General features: G+C 30.1%; 1 protein-coding gene and 1 long non-coding RNA gene across 2 annotated transcripts in view; both read right to left on the bottom strand.

The window, feature by feature from the left end:
- The window catches only part of LOC142328213 (uncharacterized), a 39,693-nt gene extending 14,074 nt beyond the window's left edge, over positions 1-25,619 (bottom strand). The window contains exon 1 of the long non-coding RNA XR_012757230.1: positions 25,285-25,619. This is a non-coding gene — a long non-coding RNA (uncharacterized LOC142328213). The remainder of the gene's footprint in view (positions 1-25,284) is intronic.
- Positions 7,712-13,607, bottom strand: LOC142328134 (uncharacterized). Its single transcript, XM_075371674.1, has 2 exons — positions 13,467-13,607; positions 7,712-8,528 (listed from the first exon to the last, which is right to left on the bottom strand). Exons 1-2 carry the CDS (start codon positions 13,530-13,532, stop codon positions 8,280-8,282), a joined length of 315 nt encoding a protein of 104 aa, XP_075227789.1. The 5' UTR covers positions 13,533-13,607; the 3' UTR covers positions 7,712-8,279.
- Positions 25,620-26,095: the final 476 nt, after the last annotated feature.

The following is a 26,095-nucleotide window of genomic DNA, read 5'->3' on the forward strand; positions in this document are numbered from 1 at the left end:
ATTATAAAGTATAGTAATATTAATAAGATTTTTATAGGTCTCTTTTTTTAATATCTTGTTCAATAATAAGTATAAAACACATCCATGATGATCACACATGATAACCATTGTGTTGTAACCTGCCATTTATGGCACTGAGGATATACACGATTAATTTTTTTATGACAACTGAAAAGAATATTAGTAATATCACTGAAGTAAGAGAAAGAATGATTATGTTATATCCAAACCATAAAAAATCAATTAGGGAAAATGTGCTATAGGTATTTTAAATTTAAACAAAACTATTAGTTTTGTTTAAGTCAATTTTCTTTGATCCCTGAAATTAATTAGTACCAAACACTGTTTTTTTATTATAAGGAAGCCATATGCTGTTACCGTACTGGTAAAATATGAAGTATAACTATAAAAACTAAATGAAGATGGGATATGAAAATTTATCATAAATGACAAGCAAGAATTTTAATGACACAAGAACAAATATTGATACTTGATCATTTTATTTATCGCATTTATATTATTAGTGAAATATTAATGGTATTGTGCTTACTACCATTTGCATAAAATAATTAATTACAATAAAATAAAATGAATTAAATAAATTGAATACACATGTTAATTTAAATCAGTTTTGTTTCTGGTTGTCTGTCTAGGTTACGCCAGCAGCAGTACCTAAACTTCCATGGGTGTATCTAACATTACCACCTCGATTACCTCCATGCCTTCCCCCATTACCTCCATGCCTTCCCTCATTACCTCCATGTCTTCCACCATTACCTCCATGCTTACCACTACTTCCTCCGTGCATTCCACCATTACCTCCATGCCTTCCCCTATTACCTCCATGTTTACCACCCGCATTACCCCCATGTCTTCCACCACCATGTGCTCCAGCACCTCCATGCCTGCCTTCTCCACTACCACCATCACTCCTATGGCTATTAGAATCTCTGTTACTTCCACCATCTGATCCATGTTTGCCTCCACCACTACCGCCATTACCACCTTGTGCACCAGCACCACTTCCACCATGTCTGCCTGGACCGTTACCACCACTTAGTTTTTTACCAGGACATGTTGCACCAGCTAGTTACGATTTAATCTGCGACTGTGATTGTGAATTAGTACCATCTCTTCCACCGTGTCTTCCACCATGTCTTCCACCGTGTCTTCCACCGTGTCTTCCACCGTGTCTTCCACCATGTCTTCCACCGTGTCTTCCACCGTGTCTTCCACCATGTCTTCCACCGTGTCTTCCACCATGTGCCTTACCCCCACCATTACCCTTACCATGCTAGTATATTCAGAAACTAATTAATATTTAATTTTAAGAGATGATGTAATATAACTCTATGTAACATTTTTGTATTTTTGATAGTAATAAAAGTGATGTAGTAGTAACTATGTTGTTTTTGTACTTTTTATGTAATAAGTGTTTTTATTCAATTTTTTTTAAACCCTATATTGATTGAATGTTTATTTAACTGATAACTTACACAATCAATGTGTCATGTACTAATGCATCTAACATTATTGTAAAACACAGCACAAAAATGCTGTAACAACTAGCAGTTTATTGTCTGCAACTAACACAATCAATTAGGTTACTCTGTGAACAAATGCCATTAGATAACATAAAACAGATCATAAAAAAAATGTCAACCTCTAAAATATTGTTATAAAAATATACACTTGAAAGAACATAATTGTAGAGAGGTCATACTGTTCAATATTAACTCCTAAATATTTGTCTATGAATTTAGAATTATAATATAAATTTCCTCCTTTATGAATCATGAGACCTTGCCGTTGGTGAGGGGGCTTGAGTGCTCAGGGATACAGAGTAGCCGGGCCGAAGGTGCAACCATATCGGAGAGGTATCTGTTGAGAGCCAGACTAAGGAATGATTCCTGAAAGAGGGCAGCAGCTCTTTCAGTAGTTGTTAGGGGCGTGAGTTACAATGCCTTAAACGGCCGTATCAACATCACTCAGTCCTCTGAGTACTGCGCAGCTGAAAGCAATGGAAAACTACAGCTGCTTTTTTTCCAAGAAAATGTGGCTCTCTGCATTTTCACATAGCAATAATGGAGGCGCCTTCCTTGGTAAAATATTCCGGAGGTAAAATAGTCCCCCGTTCGGATCTCCGGGTGGGGACTAATAAGGAAGGGGTCACCAGAAAATTAAAAAATAACATTCTACGAGTCGGAGCGTGGAATGTTAGAAGCTTAAAAAAGGTTGGTAGGCTAGAAAATTTAAAAAGGGAAATGGATAGGGTGAATGTGGATATAGTAGGAATTAGTGAGGTTCGGTGGGAAGAGGAAGGCGACTTTTGGTCAGGTGATTTTAGAGTAATTAACTCAGCGTCAAATAATGGGCAGGCAGGAGTAGGTTTCGTGATGAACAAGAAGATAGGGAGGAGAGTGGAGTATTTCAAAACGCATAGCGATAGAATCATTGTAATAAGGATAAAATCAAAACCTAAACCGACAACGATTGTTAACGTTTATATGCTTACAAGCGCCCATGATGATGATGATGAGGTAGAGTGTGTATACGAAGAGATTGATGAAGCAATTAAACACGTAAAAGGAGATGAAAATTTAATAATAGTTGGAGATTGGAATGCAAGCATTGGAAAAGGCAAGGAAGGAAATATAGTGGGTGAATACGAGCTGGGCAAAAGGAATGAAAGAGGGGACCGACTTATAGAGTTTTGCACGAAGTATAATTTAGTAATTGCCAACACCCAATTTAAAAATCATAATAGAAGAATATACACTTGGAAAAAGCCAGGCGATACTGCAAGGTATCAGATAGATTATATCATGGTTAAGCAAAGATTTAGAAATCAACTCGTTGACTGCAAAACTTACCCTGGAGCAGACATTGATAGCGACCATAATTTGGTGATAATGAAATGTAGATTGGGGTTTAAAAATCTGAAGAAAAGTTGTCAGATGAATCGGTGGAATTTAGAGAAGCTTGAGGAAGAGGAGGTAAAGAAGATTTTTGAGGAGGACATCGCAAGAGGTCTGAGTAAAAAAGATAAGGTAGAAAATGTAGAAGAAGAATGGGAGAATGTTAAAAAGGAAATTCTTAAATCAGCAGAAGCAAACTTAGGCGGAATAAAGAGAACTGGTAGAAAACCTTGGGTTGCAGACGATATATTGCAGCTGATGGATGAACGTAGAAAATATAAGAATGCTAATGATGAAGAAAGTAAAAGGAACTATCGGCAATTAAGAAATGCTATAAATAGGAAGTGCAAACTGGCGAAAGAAGAGTGGATTAAAGAAAAGTGTTCAGAAGTGGAAAGAGAAATGAACATTGGTAAAATAGACGGAGCATACAGGAAAGTTAAGGAAAATTTTGGGGTACATAAATTAAAATCTAATAATGTGTTAAACAAAGATGGTACACCAATATATAATACGAAAAGTAAAGTCGATAGATGGGTGGAATATATTGAAGAGTTATACGGAGGAAATGAATTAGAAAATGGTGTTATAGAGGAAGAAGAGGAAGTTGAGGAGGATGAAATGGGAGAAACAATACTGAGATCTGAATTTAAGAGAGCATTAAAAGATTTAAATGGCAGAAAAGCTCCTGGAATAGACGGAATACCTGTAGAATTACTGCGCAGTGCAGGTGAGGAAGCGATTGATAGATTATACAAACTGGTGTGTAATATTTATGAAAATGGGGAATTTCCGTCAGACTTCAAAAAAAGTGTTATAGTTATGATACCAAAGAAAGCAGGGGCAGATAAATGTGAAGAATATAGAACAATTAGTTTAACTAGTCATGCATCAAAAATCTTAACTAGAATTTTATACAGAAGAATTGAGAGGAGAGTGGAAGAAGTGTTAGGAGAAGACCAATTTGGTTTCAGGAAAAGTATAGGGACAAGGGAAGCAATTTTAGGTCTCAGATTAATAGTAGAAGGAACATTAAAGAAAAACAAACCAACATACTTGGCGTTTATAGACCTAGAAAAGGCTTTCGATAACGTAGATTGGAATAAAATGTTCAGCATTTTAAAAAAATTAGGGTTCAAATACAGAGATAGAAGAACAATTGCTAACATGTACAGGAACCAAACAGCAACAATAACAATTGAAGAACATAAGAAAGAAGCCCTAATAAGAAAGGGAGTCCAACAAGGATGTTCCCTATCTCCGTTACTTTTTAATCTTTACATGGAACTAGCAGTTAATGATGTTAAAGAACAATTTTGATTCGGAGTAACAGTACAAGGTGAAAAGATAAAGATGCTACGATTTGCTGATGATATAGTAATTCTAGCCGAGAGTAAAAAGGATTTAGAAGAAACAATGAACGGCATAGATGAAGTCCTACGCAAGAACTATCGCATGAAAATAAACAAGAACAAAACAAAAGTAATGAAATGTAGTAGAAATAACTAAGATGGACCACTGAATGTGAAAATAGGAGGAGAAAAGATTATGGAGGTAGAAGAATTTTGTTATTTGGGAAGTAAAATTACTAAAGATGGACGAAGCAGGAGCGATATAAAATGCCGAATAGCACAAGCTAAACGAGCCTTCAGTAAGAAATATAATTTGCTTACATCAAAAATTAATTTAAATCTCAGGAAAAGATTTTTGAAAGTGTATGTTTGGAGTGTCGCTTTATATGGAAGTGAAACTTGGACAATCGGAGTATCTGAGAAGAGAAGATTAGAAGTTTTTGAAATGTGGTGCTATAGGAGAATGTTAAAAATCAGATGGGTGGATAAAGTGACAAATGAAGAGGTATCGCGGCAAATAGATGAAGAAAGAAGCATTTGGAAAAATATAGTTAAAAGAAGAGACAGACTTATAGGCCACATACTAAGGCATCCTGGAATAGTCGCTTTAATATTGGAAGGACAGGTAGAAGGGAAAAATTGTGTAGGCAGGCCACGTTTGGAGTATGTAAAACAAATTGTTGGGGATGTAGGATGTAGAGGGTATACTGAAATGAAACGACTAGCACTAGATAGGGAATCTTGGAGAGCTGCATCAAACCAGTCAAATGACTGAAGACAAAAAAAAAAAAAAAATATATAAATTTATTTTATGTCTATACATTTCATTTAGAACTATACATTTTGAGAGTTACTGTGCTGATTTTTGCACGTAGGTACTCTTTTAATTGGAAAAGAATAATCAATTCACAAAGCCTACTATGTAACAGCTGTAGGTACTTACGTATTAATGCCACTGCAGCTACAGCTGCTGTTTAGGTTATGTTGACTTCGTGTACTAACATATCATATGTATATCAAAATAACCTAACTAAATATAACCTACGCTCGCGAACCTCTTACGTATTAACGCCACCGCAGGTACAGCCTTTATTTAAAAACAAAGTAGTCAATCGGATTTCGGTGGATTAACATTAATTGGATTTCGGTGCTATAACATTAAGGTTATATTATAAATAAGTTGTATATATTATGCATATTTAATGTTAATTATAAGTGGTTAGCGAGCGAAGCGAGCGTAGGTATTTAATTCGGTTATTTTGATATACGCACGATTTGTCTGCACATGAAGTCAACATATATGTACGAAGTTAGCATAACCTAAACAGCAGCTGTAGCTGCAGTGGCATTAATACGTATGGAACCCAACTGTAAAACAAGTACAAGATTTGAACACTGGGTACTTATGAGAGTGGATTGTAGAAAACCTACAGATTTTCTTTACACAGACTTAAACTCAAGAATAATGCAGGGAAGAATAAGGTTTGAAATGTACTATAATATAAAATTGAATTTTTTACACCTAGTTGTTCGTTAAGATGTAACTATCAAAGACAAGATTTTTCTTCATGACAGTATTATTATTATTATAATACTCTGGTTCAGCAGTTAATGTTGTTTACACTGGAACTAACTTTTAAAATAATATTGATCTATACACTTTTTATGAATGTCAGTAATATTTACTTAATTCATTTTTATCTGTGTTAAATTGTATATAGCCAAAGGGAATTTTTTATAAATCATTTTTAATACAAGAGTTTATCAAAATTTTATCATAGAATACTGCCAAAGAATCCAAACTATAAATTCAACCAGAAAACTTGTCTTATGAAAATCTTTCACAATAAAGAAAGAATTATAATTCCAGTTAAAAATATAAACCTTGTATAAATCAAAACTCTTACGAAAACTGTTTATTATAAAAAAACAAATAAAATTATTATTTTATACAATTATAATTTATCACATAAATTAATCAAAATCTGAGGACAACAAAAAAATAAAACTTATGTTAGTCTGTGAAAGAAATCTAGGATATTCCACACAATTCCCTCACATAATTTTACTTTCCGATGGGAAAGTAAAAATATATGGGACAATTTAAAATGTGTAGCTACAACAATAGAAGGTAAAGTATAGTAATTGGTCCAGTTTGGGCATATGTGGTTTTCGCTGGATCTTTATGTTTTGACACCTTAGGAACCCACAAAACTAGATGGAAATTTTCCATATTTTTGTATGTATGTGTTCAGGGTGTTGGCCTCTAAATTACCTTATATCTCTAGAACTACTTGACCGATTTTGACAAACCTGAGCATATTACTTCTATATATGAGGCATAGATGCCATTTAAATTTTCAACTTAAAAGGTCAAGAAGGTGAGGCTGTAGAGCAAGGTCACCCTCACTCAGTATCCTTTTTAGATTTTGCATAAAAAATGTATTATTTTTCATATGTACAATTGTTAATAATTTAAAAATAATATTTCCAAAAAAGTTTGCAAAACTGCAACTCCACCCAAAAAAATGCTCTAAATAAACTAGTGGCTAAGTGAGTACAGTGTGTCATTAGTAGGAGCACCACTAGGAGCACTAGTGTAATATTGACATACAGCTGCTGTAATTGTCTTACTTTCCTTTTCTGTTTAGCCTCAGGCACCAGCTATGTTGTAACACCACAGGTGACCAGTAAAATTAAATAAATGAATAATATTTAAAGTGTAAAAAAGTATTTAAAGTAGCTGCTAGTACCACCACTCTCACGCGAATGTAATACGGTATGCACCGCGCTTTAGTTAGAATCATTGAATTAAATGAACAAAAAATATTATATTTAAATAAAATGATAAATATTTTTAATTAACTTGCGTGTGTAAACCGTGCATAAGAAAAAAGCTGCATAGCAGGAAAGTATTACAACTGTGTTGTCAGCTCTTTTTTTTTTATTATTCTCTGTTAATGATTATTACAGCAAAAATTTTATAATTATCAGTTATTAAATTTCATTAAATAACAAATGGTGCTTTTAGAAAGGTATTTAAAGTAATTTAAAAAATCAGTTTTCAGTTGGAAATAGAAATTTTTATTTTTATACAAATGGATCATCTAAAGATATATTATTAATATAACTAGAATTAAATACAAATAAAATAAATAAATAAATTAACCCTTTAGCAAATACACAACTGCTGAAATTAACATCAGCAGACACATGGTAATGTATCAATAATTTAAAACATAGTACTCGTAATAACAAAAATTCATTTTCTGTAATTTTTAATTAACAAAACCTGCAATATTTCAAGTAATAAAACGTAATATTTTGTAAAAATATATAATTTGCAAATTTACAGTTTAATTTGTTTGTGTATTTTATTTTTACATACATAATTTCCGTAAACTTACAATTTTTATTAAAATTAAATATTTACTCATTGTACACATTTTGTTAGCTACTATCTGAATTTTTTTTAATGTATTTAATAAAGAATTAAATTCATTGATCACTTAATTAAGAGAATACAACAAAAATTGGATAAAAAATAAATTTAACTTAATTAAATTAAATAAAAAATAAATAAATTTTATAACTGTCATATCAAATCAGACACTTTTTATAATAAAATAGATAATAAAAGAATAGATGTAATTAAGCAGTGAATAAAAATTATAAAAAAATATTGTGAAATACAAAGGACATAAAAAAAGTATTTAAGTATATATGTCTATACCTGGTTAGTCATATGACCAGAGAGTATAATATAAAGTGGATAAATCCACTTTATTAAGTGGAACAATGATAACAAACATATGTTCCATGTTCTGCAGTCAGTGCATTATTTAATCTTGATCTTCCGCAAAACTGTAAAATTGAAATAAAGATATAGATTCAACTAGAATCTGTTTATCCAATATTCAGAATAGAAAACTGTGAAAACATTACATTTTGTGCTATTATACAACTGCATAGGGTTTGACTAAATGAACAGAAGATTACCACCACTTCATTAGCAATGTGGCTCACATAGTTTTGGTGGCTGGGATTCATTAGATTTATCTTCAGTTAAACTCTTTGGAAAGCAGGCAGGTATCTTATATTCATTTTCACAGTTGCAATAAAGATCAGTCCAGCTTGTAAATGCTATTGCAACAAGCTTTATAATAAATTTCAAAATAGTATCAAATTGTTGAACATTGATGAATTGACCTTTGGCAATCTCTATCTCTAAATTTGAACCATCTGATGCAAAAGATGCCTGAAAGAAACATAATAATGTATAAATACATTTAAAGTAATCAGAATTTACGATACAATATTTTGTAAGATGAACTAATTAATAATATTTTGTATATGGTGCATTAATTATTTGAATCATATATTTATACACTTTAAATAATTTTACAAACTGGGTTCAATTACATGTTTAATGTTAACTAATCTTGCAAGAAACAAGAAACCACTTTGAGGCTTATACAACTTGTATTGCTTTAGCTTTGAGTAATAAATAATTGTAGAATCTTATTAACTATGATGAAGTTCAAGTCAGTTTTAATTAGACATCAAAAAAAGAAGAAGGTTCATAATTCATACTAGATCTATATTTTTTGTTTTGCTTATCCTTCCATAACTTTTTACTGAATGTGCAAAATTGACTAAACTGATTTTAATTATATAGAACAACTCCTCAGTGGTGCTGTTCTGTTACTGAATGATATATTGGACCAATAGAAAAATATACAGGTTAAAAAATAAAAATACTTTTCCACTATGTAGGACACAAATCTTTTACATTCTCTCTATACATGTTAAAAAAATTTATAAGGAACAAGAATCTTTGTAATAAATAATTATACAAGGCAATGTAAATCAATAAGAATAATATATAAAAAGGAGGAGGTTATCAATTCGACATATATATATATTTTTTTTCTCTAAAGTCAATCCTTTCAAGACCCATATCACTTCTGCATTTGTAATTCAAATTTAAGTATATATAATTCAACTTAATCCACCCAAGTACAGGCACGAGACAACTCTTACCTTATTTATATATTAATATAATTTTTCACAAAAGTAATTTTGCGGAATCCCGCATCATCGTCATGTATAATATTTATAAAATTATATATTAAATATAAAATTAAAGAATTAAAAGGTCAAAATTGTGATTACATATACAAGAGTATATTTAGTCATTAAATAAAATAAAATAAAAACAAACATTTAATAACATATACATGTTATTAAATGTTTGTAATGTTATGTTTTCTAAATGATAGATGAGTTATTAGTGGTGATCCTGTTTCATTGTTTGATTGCATCAGATCAAAAAATGATCCTCTTTTTCAAAATTAAAAAAGAATGTTTCAATAGAATGTTCTTTTTTATTATGAGCAGTTTGAAAAGGATATGCCATGGATATGCTGTCCATATTTCAGCACTTCGATGGAGTTACAAAACTAAAAAAAATAATTTTTTTTTTAAACTAAAAGAAAACAAAACAGTAAAATAAATTAAAAAAAGAATTGCATTCAACAGGAAAAACGTTTTCCACTGTCTCAATAAATTATTTTAAATTTATTTTTTGAAGTCAGTGCCAAATCAAACAAATTTCATAATCCATATCTCATGCACTTGTAGTTTTGTAATCCATATCTGTATTCTTGGAATTCAATTAAAATTTGGTACAGATTTCAAAAAAATAAGTTTCAAAGACTGTATTGAGGATATAGTGGAAAGATTATATTTTCCTTTCCATTGTGATTTTTTTTTGTAGTCTGTTCAGTTTAAAAAAAAAATAGAGCAGACAACTTTGCTAACCAATGATGTAAATATATATAATTAATTACTGAAACAAAAACATAATCAGAACTAAAACATAATCTGTTAATTAGGCTTTGGGTCCCTATTAGTGAAATTAACCCAAAACTACCTGATTTTTTTTTAGAGAATGCATTTTTCCTTTTTATTTTTTTTCCTGTTCATTTAAAACATCTTAGAGGTAAAATATTCTCTTTAAAGAAACTATAAAATGGTTTCTACTGAAATACTAAAAATTAAAATATATATTTATAAGAAAGTATATTCTATTTAATTCTTTATCAAACTGCTAAAATGCCTAAAAACTGTTTGTCTACTAAAATTTACTGAGTAATGGCACCATAATAAACAATTATACTATAGAAAGTGTCCGGCAAAGAAATGGTGAAACTTTCAGTACATGTTCTACTGGTGAAAATAATGAAGAAAGTTTGTCTAAACATAGAAATCCTACTGTAATTTTTGAGAACCAAATTAAGAAGTAAAGTTGGTGGTTTCTTATGTAATTTGAGCTGGGAAATAGGATAAAACAGGTCCCAGAATTATAACTCCAGTAGGTTTTAAGATATCTGACACAAAACACAAAATCTGGTGTCAAAAAACAAATTTTCTGTAGCTTTACAGTTCAATAGCTTTTTTAAATGATTAGTAAGTTTGGAAGATTTAGTAAAAAAAAACTAGTAGATAATTTAATTCTGAGAAAATTAATGTATATACAGCCAATAAACAGTAAATAGCAACTTTTAAAGATTGGTGTTTTATTGAAGCAAAACAGATGAAAAATAGACAGAAAATCCTATTATTCGGTACCTAATAAATATTATTCTTCATATAGCAAAACAAAAAAATAAAATAAATGAAATGATAAATGGTAACAGACTAATAAACCTCAGTTACAGCAACTGTTTGAAATTCCCTCCTTCACAATGTATGCAGCATTCTACCCAACGTAATATATTTCTGGTGGCTTTCCGTATTATCTCAGGATCGTATCATGTAAATTCAATAGCATTTAATATTTTAATGAGCAACTCTTCTTTAGTATTAACTTTTTGTTGATATACTATCATTTTCATATGGCCCCAAATAAAATAATCTAGAGGAGTTAAGTGTAGGTGATCGTGGTGGCCAATCGATTGGTCCACATGCAATTCAGTTTAAGAAACTGGCATTCAACTAATTTATAGCTACTAAAGAAAATTGTGGTGTTGCACCGTCGTGCAGAAAATTTATTTGCAATCTAGTCTGTAAAGGTACATCCTCCAAAAGAACCGGCAAATTATTTTTGAAGAAATGAACGTATACGTTTTCATTGAAAACAAATGGTCCCATTATTTTGTCATAAATAATGCCACACCAAATATTAATGTGAAATTTATGTTCAAAACTAGTTTCCACAATACCATGTGGATTATATTCACTCAATGAATAACTATTTTTAGAATTGAAGACTCTGTTTCATGTAAAAGTGGCTTCATCAGTAAATAAAACTGAATTTACCTTATCAGCAATGTCTAGAAGCCAGTGACAGAAGTTTAACTGCTGAGGGTAATCTGCTGGCCGTAAATTTTGAACCTTCTGCAGGTAGACAGGATAAGATTTTTTTTTGTGGGATGGGTCATACTTTGTTTTTTGACAAACCAGTGCAACATGAAATTTGCCTTGTACTAGTGCCTGGGCTAAGCTGAATCATACGATCTTCATCATTAACACGATAATTTACTTGGCGTTCAACAGAAAACAAACATTTTAGAAATGACCCTTTCGTTTGTAAATGCTAATACAACAAAAGTTTTTGTATTTGGAATCCGCCTTCTAGGAAATCTCTCCCGATATTCATATTGAGCAACTTCAGAATTTTCAATACAAAATCTATAAACAAAAATTATATCGGTATATTCCTTGTTAGAAAACTGAAACAGCATTTTACACTACAATATAACACTACACTTCTTGTTTCTGTGTAATAATTTATGGTAACAGATTCAAATGAAGTACACAATTTTCATTGTTGACCAACTGTTAGTATTACCAACCTATAAAATAAATTTTTTTTAAATATTTCTAACATAACATACATTTCAATTTAGTTTTTACGTAATTATTTCGGTTTACCTGTGTTAATTGAATGTACAGAGCTAAAATATTGTTTTATAAATTTTGTATTTCTTTTAAAGTTATTTTCAGTAATTAGAATTTTTGTTTTTAAAAAAAAAATATTTATGAGATACAGAAAGAATAGCACGATTCTCTGTCTATTTTTCATCTATTCTGCTTCAATAGAAAACAAATTTTTAAAAGTTTTTATTGGCTGTATTTACATTAATTTTCTCAGAATTAAATTCTGTAAGCTACAATACTACAAATCTAAAAAAAAAACTATAAAATTATTTTTCACACCAAAATTTATGTTGTTTATGTTGGATATATTAAAACCTACTGGAGTTACAGTTCTGGGACATGTTTTATCCTATTTCGCAGCTGAAATTATATAAGAAACAACCAACTTTACACTTTAATTTGGTTCCTACAAATTACAGTAGTGCTTCTTTTTATTAGAAGAGCTGAAATCCAGGGGAAATCTTTTGCTATCCATAACTCTAAAACAAAATGTTTTTAGACCTATGTTTATGTGAACTTTTTTCATAATTTTCACCAATAGAACACATCCTGAAAATTTCTTCACGAGGCAATGTATATAAGTTTAATATTAATTATGTAGTTTTATCAATTATGTATATGTGACACTTAGCTTTTATATCAAAAGTAAGAATTTCACATGAATGAACAACCTCAAAATAGGTAAAATTTACCTCAATTTAAAAAAAATATTACTTGTGCTGTTTTTTTTTTAATATTACATATATTTTAAATGTCTTCAGATACCATGTAAAATGTTTGTATGAGAACCTGTGATATATAGCAGAAAGATATTTTTTAACCAGTACGTTTTTCCTACTGGCCCAATAAATCATTCAGCAATAGAATGGGTCAGCTGGAGGAGGAGGGTGCCTTTGTCATTTAAAAAAAAATTTACTCAATCTAATGCATTCAATTAAAAGTTATCAAAGGACAAAAAAAAACACAAAAGGTATGAATTGAAAATCTCCTTATTTTTTGAAATTGGTTAAATATGTAAAAACAGAACTCATTTTTAGTTTGATTAATAATTTATTTTCTAATAATAACTGTAATCTGTTATCTAAATATTTTTTACGCATATTAAAAACAAACTTTTGATGAACTCAAAAAGTTCATTTTTACGGTTATAAAATAATAAATTATGGCCTTTAAGTAACTTTTTGATAAAATTTAATTATTGTAATAAATAATCATAATAAAAAAATATTAAATTATAAAAATAAATACTTACATTAACTGTAGAAGATGACAACAATGACGCTACGGAAACAAAAGTAAAAATAATAATTGGAATCATTCTGTGTTATTACATCTAAAAATAATTCCAAAATAATCCATATACACGCAAAATATAAATTTTACATATTTTATACAGTTCCCTTGTTTAAAATAATAACACGAAAAATGATAAAAAAATATTTCTTATATGGAATTGCAATTAAAATGATAATAATTAGTAATAAAGGAGATATAATGTTTTCCAAAAATGGTCAATATTTTTTCGGCTTTTGTATGAGCACGGAAACAATATTATAAAACAATACAATATTAAAATATTTAGATTAAATATATTACATTGTTCTCAACCAGTATTAACTTTTATCTTACATTACTCAGTTATTTTTTTTATAAAAATAAACAAAATATATTTTTAAATACAAATTTTAAATTCTAAATTTAATGTAGGCTTGAAAAACTAAAAACTAGATATGTATTAAATTAATGATTGTAGTTTGTTTATATTTGAGTGAATTAATTTTTCTTTTGTTTGAACAAAATTAAAACGCATTACTAGTTAATAATATTCATTATACATTTTAATAAAATGAAAAAGTACTTCATTTATTTCATCAAAGTAAATAAATAACATTCCAACTTCAATCTTCATTCAAACATAATATACTTATGTTAAACAACAGAAAACATGTAAACATTTTGACACGGTAGAAAATGAATTTTTTAACAGAATTCAAAAGAAAAGGAAGATTCTATATTCTACCCATATATTACACTGCCTTTTTTGATATAAGTTCAAATCTAGGTCTTCACTAAAAAACGGATTTGACTTTGCTTTGTAGAGGAAGCTTCTTGTGTAGTCACATAAGATATGAATTTTTTTTAAACAAAAAATGATATTTTTGTGGTGATATATTGTTTAGAATTAAATTGTTATAGCTAAATATACTTTGTCAAGAAAATTAATTGGAAAAATGATTAAAAAAATAATAAATTCTTGCATTCCAGAAATCTTTATTTAATGATTGAAGTTTCTCTCATATTTGTGCTCTTTATAAAAGGCATTTTTTTCATACAAGTAGTGTTTTTTTTTGTACAATTATTCATGCTTAAAAAAAGATTAAACAAAAAATTACTCATGTTAATTAAAAAATAAAAACAATGACTAACAAACAAAGCCTCCAAAAACTAATGGTTGTTTAATCCTTTTTTAAATTTTATATTTTTAAAATTGGCTCAAATTAAGGTTAATAAGTTGCAAGTTGAAAGTGATTCTACATTGATGTCAACTTCAGTAAGTAGAATTTTAAAGAATGTTAAAAAAGTGTAATTTTTTTCAATTTATTTTACAATCCACAGATTTACATGAATTTTTATAGAAGCAATCGTAAAATAAAAAACCCTTGTCATATTACTTTCTCTGTTAAATATCTGCAAAACTTTTTATATATTCCTTCATTCGATTTCTGAAAAAAATAAATCTCCTTCATTAACATTTGTACATTTACGTTTTCCTTAATGAGTAGAGGCAGTATGTTACATTTTTTTATATCAGGTTTGCAGTATTTCAAGATACTTTTATTTTTATTTTAAGATCTTTTATCAACCAGTCTTCTGAAGTAAATATTTCCTGTTCAACACTTGGGTCTTGGGTTTAAACCCCTTTAAATCTGTCTGTTTAATGAGTTTTCTGAAGGGAGAACAGCTTTAAGGGAAACTTGTTCCAAAGTTCTAAGCCGTTTTACAGATATTCAATCATGAAAAAATCAGTGTGATGGTGATGACTTCCTTAAGTAACGCCTGTTCTCATGTGGTTCTGTGACTGGCTCTAGTGTGTAATTAGCTGATGAACAAAATACTGTATTTCTTATCAAAAATGTGCAATTCATAAATAATGTCCTATCTTGAATAAAATTATCCTGATTTCCAGAAGAGTTATTATCTGTTTGTAGACACTAAACCACTTACCTAGAAGCAATCCTTTGAGCTAAATTATTTGCCATATTTCAGTTTCTTTTCATGGATAGAACATCCCTTTCTCTTTCCTTGATCCTTTCTTCTACTGGTTGTTCTGAGCAGTTTATTTAAAGGGTTGGGGACCATGATCTCCTGATCAAGTGATTAGGTCTTTGATATTCAATGATACTGACTATCTGAATACCTGTCTAGGGACTATATATAATAAAATTTACTTGTAAATATGATTCCACTTAAACCCTCAAATCTCTCCTAACATATTAGGGTCCACGTATACTCTACAGAAATGAAAAAAATAATTTATTACTTAACAATTTCTGTCCCAGTCAGAAAGATATTTCTGTCAGATAGAAAGATTATCTTCGAATAAATTAATAGACGTACAACAGTAGCCTAATCTGAGCTATTTTTTCTAATGGTATGAACGACCTAAACACTATTCTGCCAAAAGAGTAAACGTATAAATTTGAATGTGGTCTAAATTTGATGGATTAAACCAAGTTAACTGTAGTAAACTCTCATGTTGAGGTTTATGCTTCTTCATCAATTTGTATTACATGTTTAGTCACCTTCAATAATTATATTATAAGACCTAATAAAGGGACACTTTAGTCTCATATCATTATTTTAATTTATACAATATATTATATAATAATAAATTGACAAAACTGGATGAAAAGAAAACTCACATAAATTACTATAAAAGTATGGCTTGCTAAAAGTATGGTTTTCAGATTTCAACAGAAATATCCATTTTGACCATCCATTATCCATTTTGACTGGGTTTGGTGTAATGTCTGTATGTATGTATTTTGCATAACTCAAAAACGATTAGCCATAAGAAGTTGAAATTTTGCATTTAGGACTGTTGTAATATCTAGTTGTGCACCTCCCCATTTGATTGCAATCGACTGAACCAAAGTGTCCAAAAAAACCCAAAAATTGGATTTTGGACTTTTTCTTAAGTGCAGTAATAAGCCTCATTGAAAGATTTCAATAATATATCATAAGTGGTACTTATTTTTATTTGTTCCAGAGTTACAGATCTTAGGGGAAGGCACATGGGTTCGAATCAGACTTCATCTCCTATTTTTTTAAGTTTTTTTTAAATTTAAATATATTGATTTATTGATAATTATTAAGCTCTCATTGTAAAAAAATGTTTACAATGAATAAAAAATCAATAACCAAAAAAAAATCAGAAGTTTTTAATAAAATAAAATTTTATGTAATTTTCATTTTAAAAAAATGTGTAAATGTAATTTAATAGGCATACAAGGAAGTCATGTGTTGTTCACATAAGAATTTTTTTAAAAATTATACGAAAACCTACATAAGAATAAAAGTTCTAAAAATATACTAGTACATTTTCATAATTCCGGACAATGATAGTGAAATCGGAATTAGAATAACTATGTATTTTCATTTTTTAGCTACAGTATGTCACTTTCCATTTTTCTCTTTTTAGGTCAGGTCAAATAAACATTTTTGCTGAATAAGTTATAGATCATTATTTAGGCTAAAATACATGAAAGTATATTTTAAAATAATAATAACATTGTTCAATATAATATTACATAGTATAATATAACATAATATTACAAAGCTCAATAACCTGGCATTGGCAATCAAATAAATATTAACTCAGCAAATATTTCTATCATTATCTATTTCTGCTGATATACTCAAAACTATTATATATTTTGATACAGTTAAAGAAGTATATTTTTACTTTTCTTATTATTACACAGTACAAAAGAAGGTGTCCGATCGAGAAGTACATAATTTCTGACTCAGGAGCCTACAAAATGTTGAGATCTTGCAAAACCAGCTTCAAAAAATGTGTATGCATGTTGTGTGTGTGTGTGTAGGTTCATGTATTAACTACTACTTCATTTAATAATCCCAGAAATGAGGTGATAAACTGAAGTTTAGTAGGATGACTTCTATTTTATATAAGATACTGATAAGTATAACATTTTTAAAAATAAAAACATTCTATCACAGTAAGTGCATCAGAAGAGCGGATTTCCAGTTTCCTTGAAAACGTACCAAAAAACTCCTTATTTTTTGCCTCTAACTTGGTTTCTGTGAACCAATTAGATTGAAAATCAATAGCGTTCCTATTTTTTTCTGCTAATTTTACATCATCTTAGCAAGTTCCACAAAAACTGGCTAAAAATTGCACCCAGCACAATGAAAACAAATGAAAAATTATCTAAAACCCCCATTTTTTGCTATAACTCCAGTTCATGTGAACCGACTGGCTTTAAAATCAATAGGGTTTACATCACCCACCTAGTTTTGTTTAAATGTGTTAAGGTTTGCTTCCAGTATAGCAGATGAAAAACTCCTACACGTACCACCTACATATGTACAAAAACATGGCAGAATTGTGTTCAGGAGACTCCAAAACATTAAGAAAAGTTGGTCCCCCCACCCATCTGACAACTCTTTAGAAAATCTGATGGGTGCAGTAGTGTTTTCCAAATTCTTTTGAATGTTCTATAAAACAAGAAAAATTGTTATAAATACAATGACCTAGCTGGTCAAGGCTCGCTTTGCTTGTCCTTCCTGACTAGCCAGGGGTATTCCTGGCCAAACACTGTGTTCATAATTCTCATGGTTGTGGGAATAATACTGATAAATAACAATTAAAGGCTGAAAAGTTCTCTTTCCTCCAATGTTTCCCTCACTGTTGACACAGAAGCTCTGATACCCCCTAATAACCCCCCAAGGGAGCTAGGACCTTGATCCTCGGTATAAAACCATCCCTGGGATAACCTTAATGTATCCTGAAAATTTAAAAGCAACTGGTCCATTGGTTCTCGCATGATGCTCTGATGCCTCCCCCCCCCCCCCCTAAGGGACATACATACACATATATATATATATATATATATATATATATATATATAAATACAATTGGAGCAATAGTGATTTCCAATTTATTTAGACATCTGCTAAAGAGTTAAGAGTAAAAAGATAAAGTCAGAGGGACAAATTTTTTCCTTAGTTATTGTCGCTTTTACGTAATTAATATTTGCATAAACAATTTTTGAAACACCTCTTCCACAACTATTTCAAATAAATAAACCTCAATCAGGACTGTTTTTCAGTAATTCTATCAGAATTAAATAGTTAAAAACAGTAGAATTAATACAATATAGTTAAGTTAATAGATGTATTAATGTAAAATGAGATTTATGAGGCTAAAGTCTTAATTTGATGAATATTTCTAATGAAGTGGAAAGGGTAAAGAATTTCAGTTATTGTTGTCATATCTCATTAATTCTGTTAACGTACTCATACATACAATCTCAAATTTTGTTAACATAGAAATGAGAAATTTCGTGATGTGATTTCTATACATGAAGCACTGATTTTTATGAATCTTTAACTTCAAAATTATTTGTTGATAGGGTGGGGATATTCCCCCTCTAAGTCAGGAACTCTTTGATGATTTTTAAAATTAGGCTAGAATTATCTTAATGCAGTCTAAATAAATCAAAATTTTTATATGTTATTTTAATAAAGTCATGACCAACTTGGCTGATCTTGATCTTAATGGTTCTTTACCAGAACATTTATTGTACTTCTAGAAAGGATGTAGGAGTACATTTTTCTACATAACTACACTGTTGGGTACTCAGTAAAGCTTAAACTAACAATGTGTCATATTTCACAGTAAAATTATTTATAAAAATTGTCCTGAGTTGCTGAATAAATCATATTCCGTAAGAAATAATTGTAAGTTCCCATAAATAAAATTTATAAAACAAGCTGAGTTTTATTAATTTCATTCTTTAAATCTAATAAAAAATTATCATTAGTCTAAACATTCTTCATAGGTTACCTAATTATAGCTATTTTTACACGGACTTGAATACTAGATCGTGGAACCGGTGTTCTTTGGTGGTTGGGTTTCAATTAACCACACATCTCAGGTATGGTCGAACTGAGAATGTACAAGACTACACTTCATTGACACTCATACATATCATCCTCATTCATCCTCTGAACTATTATCTAAACGGTAGTTACCAGAGGCTAAACAGGAAAAAGAAAGGTTACCTAATTATGTAATTTTTTGAAAGGAGCACTATTTACATACTGTCTAGATAATTTTTTAACTCTACATAGCATTAAACATTTGTAATGTATTATAGAAAAACATTTTTATTTATAACATTTACTAGCAGACTATTCTCTCTTGATTAAAGTAAGTTTTGGGGCTCTATTTGATCTGGATGCTGTACAAAATTAAAACCAGCCATCTTCTAATGAAAATATTTTTTTAAATTCAGGATGAGCAATAAAAATGTTTTACTAAATGAAAATTAAATTGAAAATTAATCTTTTTATATGAAAATTAATTTTTACCGTCTTTTAGGAGAAAAGTACAACAGTATTGCTTTTGATTGAAAGACAGGAGTCTTTCAAAATGAATGTGAAAATGGATTTTCTTTGTTTTGATGTACGCATACGAAAGTACCATTTACTTAAAATAAGATTTCCTTATATATTTATAGGACCGTATTTATAAAATTTTGGGGCTCAAAAATCTCTAAAACTAGTAGATCAATTCATTGAACTTTGATATGCTGTAGTAGTGTATCTCAAGTCATGAATGTGAATGAATATATGATGAAGATTGGTTGGGCCATTCTTGAGTTACACTGAATTTAAGGTTGAACAAATTATAGAAGTGTGGTTCGTTATGATGCTGCAAGTTGGAACATTGATGTTTCTTTATCTGTGGTATCTGTCATTAGCAGCATTAAACTAAATTAAAAAAAATATTAGAATATTAAAACAAAATTAAATTAAGGAAAAGTCAGTGTTCTTGTGCTGAACTACATAAGATTTTTTAAATTGAAATTTAATTTTTAAACTGTTTTTTATTATTAACTAAGAATACATCTAAACAAAAAAATTTAAAGAAGAGAATTAAGTCAAACAAAATTAAGAGCAATTTTCGGAGAAAAAAATGTTAATTTTCAAAAGGGGGTTCTTCCTTCTCCATCCTGTGAAAACACTTTGATATGACACACATCTGGATTATATTTTAGAAAAGACTTTTCTGAACACTAAAATTGAAGAAAATAAAATTTGAAAGAATTTTTAAAAAAGGATTTAATTTAAGATTCCACTCCAAATAATGTATAAAAACTGGTACCCTAAAGAACATAATTCACTTTATAACCCTAAAAATCTCTTATTTATTGATTTTATTTTTAAATAAAATTTTATTTTTATTTTTTCTTTATCTGCAGTATCTGTAGTTAGAAACACTAAATCAAATTAAAAACAATATTAGAATATTAAAATCAAATTAAATTAAGGAAAAGTTGGTATTCTTGTGCAGAAATGAGCAAGATTTTTTTAAATTGAAATTTAATTTTTAAATTACTTTTATTATTCAATAACTAAGAATACATCTTAGTGAAAAATTTTAAGTGATGAGAAATTAAGTCAAACAAAAGTATGAGAAATTTAATTTATAACGTTAGGTTTTTTAATAGATGCATAAGTTAACATTTTTCATTTTACAATAATTATATCTATACTTAAATATACTTAACTGTAACATGAACAATTAACTGCATAACACAGGTCATATATACATGTTATGTTTCTTTAATAAAATATATAATTAGCATAAGCTCCTAAGTGGAACAAAATTGAGAAAATAGTAATCATAACATACAAAATTGATCCAACCTTCTACTATGTTAAATACTAATTAAAAGTTAACACTAAAATTTGTAATAGATGTAAATAACATTTATCTATAATGGCGATTATATTTCCTGTAATGGAAATGATAGAAACATGGAGCATAAATGTTCTACTCTTAGAAAATTTACATAAGTGGCATGCCAATTTTTATCATGCAGTTCTAATACCAGAATGACTAAAAATAACAGTAGGTTCTGAGGATAACGTAAAATAACAAATAATGCGCAAAAACTTCATAATTTTATGGAACAAACCATTTAGTGGTTAGAAAGAATAAGAGAGGTTAACTAGAACATAGAAGATTTTACCTCCTCTATGAATCATGAGACCTTGCCGTTGGTGAGGGGGCTTGAGTGCTCAGGGATACAGAGTAGCTGGACCGAAGGTGCAACCATATCGGAGAGGTATCTGTTGAGAGCCAGTCTAAGGAATGATTCCTGAAAGAGGGCAGCAGCTCTTTCAGTAGTTGTTAGGGGCGTGAGTCACAATGCCTTAAACGGCCGTATCAACATCACTCAGTCCTCTGAGTACTGCGCAGCTGAAAGCAATGGAAAACTACAGCTGCTTCTTTTCCAAGAAAATGTGGCTCTCTGCATTTTCACATAGCAATAATGGAGGCGCCTTCCTTGGTAAAATATTCCGGAGGTAAAATAGTCCCCCGTTCGGATCTCCGGGTGGGGACTACTAAGGAAGGGGTCACCAGAAAATTAACATTCTACGAGTCGAAGCGTGGAATGTTAGAAGCTTAAAAAAGGTTGGTAGGCTAGAAAATTTAAAAAGGGAAATGGGTAGGGTGAATGTGGATATAGTAGGAATTAGTGAGGTTCGGTGGGAAGAGGAAGGCGACTTTTGGTCAGGTGATTTTAGAGTAATTAACTCAGCGTCAAATAATGGGCAGGCAGGAGTAGGTTTCGTGATGAACAAGAAGATAGGGAGGAGAGTGGAGTATTTCAAAACGCATAGCGATAGAATCATTGTAATAAGGATAAAATCAAAACCTAAACAGACAACGATTGTTAACGTCTATATGCCTACAAGCGCCCATGATGATGATGATGAGTTAGTGTGTATACGAAGAGATTGATGAAGCAATTAAACATGTAAAAGGAGATGAAAATTTAATAATAGTTGGAGATTGGAATGCAAGCATTGGAGAAGGCAAGGAAGGAAATATAGTGGGTGAATACGGGCTGGGCAAAAGGAATGAAAGAGGGGACCGACTTATAGAGTTTTGCACGAAGTATAATTTAGTAATTGCCAACACCCAATTTAAAGATCATAATAGAAGAATATACACTTGGAAAAAGCCAGGCGATACTGCAAGGTATCAGATAGATTATATCATGGTTAAGCAAAGATTTAGAAATCAACTCGTTGACTGCAAAACTTACCCTGGAGCAGACATTGATAGCGACCATAATTTGGTGATAATGAAATGTAGATTGGGGTTTAAAAATCTGAAGAAAAGTTGTCAGATGAATCGGTGGAATTTAGAGAAGCTTGAGGAAGAGGAGGTAAAGAAGATTTTTGAGGAGGACATCGCAAGAGGTCTGAGTAAAAAAGATAAGGTAGAAAATGTAGAAGAAGAATGGGAGAATGTTAAAAAGGAAATTCTTAAATCAGCAGAAGCAAACTTAGGCGGAATAAAGAGAACTGGTAGAAAACCTTGGGTTTCAGACGATATATTGCAGCTAATGGATGAACGTAGAAAATATAAGAATGCTAGTGATGAAGAAAGTAAAAGGAACTATCGGCAATTAAGAAATGCTATAAACAGGAAGTGCAAACTGGCGAAAGAAGAGTGGATTAAAGAAAAGTGTTTAGAAGTGGAAAGAGAAATGAACATTGGTAAAATAGACGGAGCATACAGGAAAGTTAAGGAAAATTTTGGGGTACATAAATTAAAATCTAATAATGTGTTAAACAAAGATGGTACACCAATATATAATACGAAAGGTAAAGTCGATAGATGGGTGGAATATATTGAAGAGTTATACGGAGGAAATGAATTAGAAAAAGGTGTTATAGAGGAAGAAGAAGAAGTTGAGGAGGATGAAATGGGAGAAACAATACTGAGATCTGAATTAATCAATACTGAAGAGAGCATTAAAAGATTTAAATGGCAGAAAGGCTCCTGGAATAGACGGAATACCTGTAGAATTACTGCGCAGTGCAGGTGAGGAAGCGATTGATAGATTATACAAACTGGTGTGTAATATTTATGAAAATGGGGAATTTCCATCAGACTTCAAAAAAAGTGTTATAGTTATGATACCAAAGAAAGCAGGGGCAGAAAAATGTGAAGAATACAGAACAATTAGTTTAACTAGTCATGCATCAAAAATCTTAACTAGAATTTTATACAGAAGAATTGAGAGGAGATTGGAAGAAGTGTTAGGAGAAGACCAATTTGGTTTCAGGAAAAGTATAGGGACAAGGGAAGCAATTTTAGGCCTCAGATTAATAATAGAAGGAAGATTAAAGAAAAACAAACCAACATACTTGGCGTTTATAGACCTAGAAAAGGCTTACGATAACGTAGACTGGAATAAAATGTTCAGAATTTTAAAAAAATTAGGGTTCAAATACAGAGATAGAAGAACAATTGCTAACATGTACAGGAACCAAACAGCAACAATAACAATTGAAGAACATAAGAAAGAAGCCCTAATAAGAAAGGGAGTCCGACAAGGATGTTCCCTATCTCCGTTACTTTTTAATCTTTACATGGAACTAGCAGTTAATGATGTTAAAGAACAATTTAGATTGCGAGTAACAGTACAAGGTGAAAAGATAAAGATGCTACAGTTTGCTGATGATATAGTAATTCTAGCCGAGAGTAAAAAGGATTTAGAAGAAACAATGAACGGCATAGATGAAGTCCTATGCAAGAACTATCGCATGAAAATAAACAAGAACAAAACAAAAGTAATGAAATGTAGTAGAAATAACAAAGATGGACCACTGAATGTGAAAATAGGAGGAGAAAAGATTATGGAGGTAGAAGAATTTTGTTATTTGGGAAGTAAAATTACTAAAGATGGACGAAGCAGGAGCGATATAAAATGCCGAATAGCACAAGCTAAACGAGCATTCAGTAAGAAATATAATTTGTTTGCATCAAAAATTAATTTAAATGTCAGGAAAAGATTTTTGAAAGTGTATGTTTGGAGTGTCGCTTTATATGGAAGTGAAACTTGGACAATCGGAGTATCTGAGAAGAAAAGATTAGAAGCTTTTGAAATGTGGTGCTATAGGAGAATGTTAAAAATCAGATGGGTGGATAAAGTGACAAATGAAGAGGTATTGCGGCAAATAGATGAAGAAAGAAGCATTTGGAAAAATATAGTTAAAAGAAGAGACAGACTTATAGGCCACATACTAAGGCATCCTGGAATAGTCGCTTTAATATTGGAAGGACAGGTAGAAGGGAAAAATTGTGTAGGCAGGCCACGTTTGGAATATGTAAAACAAATTGTTAGGGATGTAGGATGTAAAGGGTATACTGAAATGAAACGACTGGCACTAGATAGGGAATCTTGGAGAGCTGCATCAAACCAGTCAAATGACTGAAGACAGAAAAAGAAAAAAAAGATTTTAAACAATGAAAATAATTTAACTACTAAAATACAAAATTATAAGATTAAAATATTCAAATTAGTAAAAACTTGCACTATTATGTATGTACATAATAGGTGCATATGTACATAGTAGGTATACAACAGGTACATAGTAGGTACACAACAGGTACATAGTAGGTACATACAGGTTGGTAACAGTGTACGTTATTACATGATTGTGCTTTAATTTACTCAGACAAGTGTCAGGTTTGTCATAAGTTGATGTTATTTTCAGTTATGCAGCGAGAATCTTGATTTGTGTACTGTGAAGTTAAAATTAACAGATACAAGCAAATATTCAACTGAAATTGTTATTACGTGTTTGGATGAATCATAATACACAAAAAAATACACTTACATAATGGCATTATTAATATAAATATAGATGAACATAAATGGCATGATATTTATATAGATGAACAGTAAACAATAAAAACAGTAGCATTATATAAATCACCCATAATAAACACTCACCATTTTAACATAAAACTGGATGAAATACCTTTCAACTGTAATGTTTGCAGATACGTCAAAACACATTTTAATATTAATCTATTAGAAGGAAATCCAGTCTCAAGAAGTACAAAAATAAATAATCAGCAGCAGGATTAAGATGTTTTACTTGATTAGTGACAAGAGAAGATCAGGCAAACTTATGGCATCATAAATTCAACATATCAATTGAAGAATATCAGCTTCAGAACAGTAATCATTCTTAATATTTAGTAAAATTGCATATCGTTTTATCCTAGGATTTTATGTAATACATAAATAAAAAAACCCAACAGATAACAAACTCAGAAATGCAAATAATTGATGAAAAAAATTTAACAAATTAATAAAAAATTATAATAGACAGAAATATCTAGAAGTATACATCCAACCCTCAAATACAACAAAATACAGAAAATATTTAAAAACAAATAAACACAATAAACTGAACTGTGAAATACTAGCTAGACATTAACAGAATCAAAATTCTTACTTACACTTGCTTAAAAAAAATAACAATTGTACTAGTTGATTGACAAAACACTGAAACTATATAAAATATTTAGGGATTATCTAGTTTCAAATGTGGATTGGTTCCCCAGCATCAAATATTCATGCAAAGAACTTTAGAATATTGGCACAAAATTTCTATCAATTAAAATGTATACTAAAGTATCAACAAAAGGGCTGTTATACTTTTCTATAGTTGAATATATCATCAGATATAGCATTACAATTTATATTTTTGTACAAGAATATATTTTGACTCTACTAAAATTAAAATTGGAGCGGA

Source organism: Lycorma delicatula, chromosome 7 (assembly GCF_047948215.1).
Source record: "Lycorma delicatula isolate Av1 chromosome 7, ASM4794821v1, whole genome shotgun sequence".
NCBI lineage: Eukaryota > Metazoa > Arthropoda > Insecta > Hemiptera > Fulgoridae > Lycorma > Lycorma delicatula.